Below are 4,910 nucleotides of genomic sequence, written 5' to 3'. Positions count from 1 at the left end.
TTTAAGAAACTGAAATTCACCGAAATCAATCAACTTCACCTATTCAAAGAAACAATCAAACAGATTTCATGGCTTCAGGTTTTTTTTCAATTTCTTGCATTTTAACTCAAACCATTTTCTACAAGAACCCTGAAAAACCACCTAATTTATCCATCCAATTGCACGCGCTCTTCGTGCAGAATGCAGTTACCACCCTCAAATTTCAATCCGTTGATACAAATTCTCATTCATTTAGTTTGTCCGTCTGTCAGTCAGCACCCCATCTTGCCTCGGAAACAACGGAAATCCATCTCGAACTTTCAATATTTTGAAATTGGCTGCATGATAACGCTATCCTCCAGTTTCGCCCGGCGTCTGAAAGTAGTTGTTCGATTCCGAAAGACTACCCACCTCGCAATCACGACTTCTGAAGAAATAGGGCGAAGAAAATCGGCGGCGATGATTCGTTATATGACGGGAGTCACCGACAGATTATCTCTCTCACGCCGAAATCTGTGAAAATCGAGCAATCGAAACTGGGAGATTGTACACAGGGTCGAAGAGATCCATTCTTTAGCCGCTGATCTGCTCCAGGACGAATCGCGGATTGTGAAAGGTCGGGTGGAACGTGAAGGTGGTGTGTCGCTCGATCAAGTCGGCCGAGGGCACTAGGGGACAAGTCGGGAGCCAATTCCAGTTGTGCTCGCCATCGTCGTAAACTGCGACGATCAGGTTTCGATTCGAAGCATTGCCGGTCACACACAGTTGCTTGCCGGAAGCCAGGCAACCGCCGATGTAGGCAAAGTCCATGTAAACCAGTTCGGGCAGATGAGTGAGGATCGTCCACTCCCTGGTGTTGAAGTCGAGGTGAAAGATGGCGCAGCTCGCGTTGCGAGCTGGGGGTCCACTCAACAAGTGCATCAACGTAAGCAGGTTTCCGTTGTAGTCGAAGAGATAGGGGGTGCAATACGTGTTTTGGGGGATGATGTGATCGATTTCACTCCATTTGTCTTCGTCAACGTCGTACTTCAGCAGGATGTCATACATCGTCATGGGTCTGCTCGCGAAATAGTACACTGCTCCGTTGCAAACTGCGCCATTGGAGAAAGGAAACATGAGGTTGGGCAAGAGTTTCCCGCCTTGAACCCAAACTCCTTTGGCAGAGTCGAAGATTTCCGTTGCGGAGTACCGCTCATCCTGGGGAGGGTAATTTTGGTTGCCAGACAGGATCAGTTTGTATGAATTTGTGTTGTCATAGTGGACCATGATCCGGACGAGGGGGAAAGACCACAAGCTGAGAAATTTGGGTAATTGTTGCTCATGGTTTGTCAAAGGGTTCCAAATTGTAAGGCTTTTCATGACGTCTATGGTGCCAACTTCTAAAAGACAGAGGAGACCACGACTGGCAACGTATATTTCCCTATTCTTCATCCTTTCATCCTCGAACCTGGCGTGGAAGTTCGGCATGACCTGCCATTTTCCTTCTGCAGTGTCAAAAACTGCCCACCGAAAACCCAACCGGTTGTAGACGTAGCAGACGGCAGGGTGCGGTGCCAGCACCGGAGCTTTCACCTCCAAGCAGATTTTGTTGAAATCTGGACACTGTGTCAAGTTCGACCAACGCTTGCAAACAACTCGCATTTGAAACAACCTTCGAAGTGGTAAGAAAGAGAGCACCCTCATCATGATGTCGTCAGGAATTTCAGGCCACATTATGTCATTCATGATCGAATCCCCTGATTTTGTCAATGTAAGTTCGTCGGGTGTTAATTGAACCCATAAGTTTGCACTCAGAAATGTACTCCCTGCTCCTACCTCGGCTGCGGCGTCGTCGTTGTTTACAGTGTCATTTTCTTCTTCAAGGTTTCCTATTTGTGTGTCGGTGATATCTTCTTCCATGCCTCAGTGGTCACCGACCAACAGTTGAGAGCACTGACCCGAGTCGACGTTGGTAAGGATATTCATTCAGTATCCAAAAATGTATGTAGAATTAAAAAAACTAACCTCCCGCAACTGTTGTAGCCTAAAATCATGAACTGATAGATCCCAAATCCGACAGATCAATCGATAGAAGTTAAATATTCAAGCAACCAGTAATAGAAACACGCGAGGCTGTTAGCATCAAAGAATTCCTTGACCTGAAAAACATGCCCAGTGTCATGTGCAGTCAAAGAGACCGAAGATGTATAATTTCTGATTCAAACAGCTTCGTATTCAACGAAGCTTGCCGAGTAGGGCAAGGCAAGGATCAAGAAACTTACCCACAAAAGGTGGTGAAGCGCTTGAAAGAGTTCACAGCAACTAAATCATCTCAAATTACGACCACTGGCATCCAGACATGGAGGTAGCGCCTGAATTCTTCATGCACGAGTTCAAACTTTCCTCTTCTAACCCACTAACCTCTTTTACCTACCAACGAGCTTTTGATCCACTGAAAAAGCCTTCTCCATCGTCGCACATAGAGCCGCTGCCGGCGCCAAAAAGCAGAGAAGTATATGATTTGGTGGAGAGGGAAATCAGAAGCTGTGACAAGGCGCAACAAATCATGCAGTTCATGTCAGAAGAAAACCTCATTGAGGCCCATCCAACCTGCGGCATCCATAGAAACAGAAAATCATAACAAAAACTCCGCGGCCTCTCGTTCAGGTAATGTGAGGGACAATGACCACATTGAGCTCTGCTTGCACGAGGTCCTCGTCAACATGGATCTCCGGTTCCAGGAACCACAGAGCAACCAGTTACATGAATAAGCTCCAGGCACATATCACCTCATTCTGATCAGAAACCCTAAACCAATAAAGCATCCTTGACACTACCAATGCAATGAAACATGCAACCTAAAGCAGTGTCCAGCAGGCTGCATAGATCTACATCGTGCACCATTGACGTTGGATTGAAACCAGATTCTTACATGAAAACAGTTATGAACAATGCTTTCATATCCATCACTGCTATTACAGGCTACACTGGATTTGCTTGATGATTCGACGGGATTGTTGAGCTACTACGAAGGCGAGGCTTGCCAAGCAGTGACGAAGCAACAGCCACGATTAGATAGTTGCGACTGTTGGAATACAACAGGTCATGTGTAGCCATCAAATCCTAATTGAGGATATGGCGATGGATATTAGAGTGTAAGGTTAGGGTTTGGGGGCTAGACATGCATATTCAAGATGTGGGTTCAGGATTCAAGGGGAAAAAGGAAAGTTTTTTTTTTCTCTTACTTGAAGTGTAAGTTTTTGGTGCAGAGGTGTTAATTGAGTGGGCATTACCGACAGATGAATTTTTTGCAGGGTTATGAAATAGTAGAAACTAAATTGGATTGAACTTGAAAAAGGAAAAATAATATATAAATTATTGGATTTGGATGTTTAATATTAAATTAGTGTCACAAGAAATTTAAAATTAATTATAAAATTAAGTTTTAAGATCCATAAAAATAGAACTCCACACTATGTGACTTATTTCCATCAAACATTAGAGATTTTGAAAAGGAGTTTTCTAACTTCATGTTACAAGTTACTATTCTCTTTAATGATATTTTGAATATTACCAAAATAGTTTTCCTCCTACATCTATAATCTAATATTTTTCACAATTCTTTAAACTCATGTACATTTTTCTCTACAATTTATCCTACTGTACACAGCAGCAAAAAAAAAAAAAAAAAAAAAAAAAAAACTATAAATTACATATATACATTACAAATCCACAAAATACACTAATAGAACTGAACAATACATTGAAACATATTTTAGAAAAATTAAATTTAGCACACATAAAATTAAAATTGTGTGTCCTTTACAACACAATTAATTTTTTTTGGACCGCGGTCATAAGCCCTTAAGTCAGGATCTAGTTTGTCCCTGAATTAAACGGTCATGGGTCAGTTATACGGTAATAAGCGGTTCTCACGGTCAAGGGTCAACTAAACGGTAATAAGTGGGTCGCACGGTCATGTGGTCAGTTATACGGTAATAAGTAAATGGAACGGTCAAGGGTCGATAGCACGGTAACAGGAGGTGAGCACAGTCTCGACTCCTCTTCCTGAGCTTCCAGGTTGTGTGTCCCGAGGCGGCGATGGCGTGCAGCGTTCAGGTCGATCGCATGGATTTCGCGACTCACAACGAAGAAACGCAACACCCACATGGTCGAAAATCGTCGGGAGCTTCTCATTATGCACGCCAAGCCACGGGAAGATCTCGAATGGCTCGTCACTGTTTCCTCTGCCCCCTTGTCTATCAGCATTTGTTCCATGCCGCGGTTGTGTTTGTCGAGACGATCTCTCGGGATTCTGGGCGAACGTCTCGTTGTCTTCTGGTTCCGGTCTATTGCAATGATACCTGCCGATATTCACCTCGACATCGCCTGGAAGCATCTGATACGCGGGGCTAAGTAGGGTCTTTGGTATGTTAGGTCCCTGGAATTGTAGAGTTTCGGTGTTTGTGGGTGGATTCTGAGATCTCGTTGAAGCATCTTTACTTCTGGATGATAACGTGGGTTGTCGCCTCATTTGAAAGGCTCGACTAGGTGTTCAATCACAGCACAGTTCATATTCCCAGGTTCTACTACAACAGATTACATTTTCGGTTCTAGTTTTCACGCCCGATTTCACGAGTGTGTTGGTGGTCGGTGTCGAACCTCAGACAAATTGATGCTGCACACTCCAACAATATTCAGGCACAACAATCCAAAGCTACACAGCTTCGTGAAAGAAAACTCATGAAATTTGCCTCGGTGATCGCCGGTGCCTGGAATTCAAACATAGAAAATATCAACGCACGCAACCTTTGGGAGACTCTACAGCTGCAGGGTTCAATTAAGACTAAACTAAGAGTGTACAGTGATGAGACATCAAGTGACATGGCCTTCATTCAGAGATAGAACAGAACACCACAGCAAATTCTTGCTGTAGCATGAACAAAAGGAAA

General features: G+C 43.8%; 1 protein-coding gene across 3 annotated transcripts; it reads right to left on the bottom strand.

Annotated features, from left to right (window-relative positions):
* Positions 1 to 2,381, bottom strand: LOC112277808 (F-box only protein 6). Of its 3 annotated transcripts, none has more exons than XM_024510549.3 (2): positions 2,241 to 2,381; positions 1 to 1,911 (listed from the first exon to the last, which is right to left on the bottom strand). In XM_024510549.3, exon 2 carries the CDS (start codon positions 1,876 to 1,878, stop codon positions 553 to 555), a length of 1,326 nt encoding a protein of 441 aa, XP_024366317.1. In that variant the 5' UTR covers positions 1,879 to 1,911; positions 2,241 to 2,381; the 3' UTR covers positions 1 to 552. The 3 variants fall into 3 exon arrangements, with proteins under 3 accessions (XP_024366317.1, XP_024366316.1, XP_024366313.1); XM_024510548.3 differs by having other exon boundaries at positions 1 to 2,015; positions 2,241 to 2,379; XM_024510545.3 differs by having other exon boundaries at positions 1 to 2,117; positions 2,241 to 2,378.
* Positions 2,382 to 4,910: the final 2,529 nt, after the last annotated feature.

This window comes from Physcomitrium patens, chromosome 26 (genome assembly GCF_059467195.1).
Source record: "Physcomitrium patens ecotype Gransden chromosome 26, ASM5946719v1, whole genome shotgun sequence".
In the NCBI taxonomy this organism is placed as follows: Eukaryota; Viridiplantae; Streptophyta; class Bryopsida; order Funariales; family Funariaceae; genus Physcomitrium; species Physcomitrium patens.
Note: the sequence above shows the minus strand (reverse complement) of the source record. Positions and strands in the feature narration are given on the sequence as shown.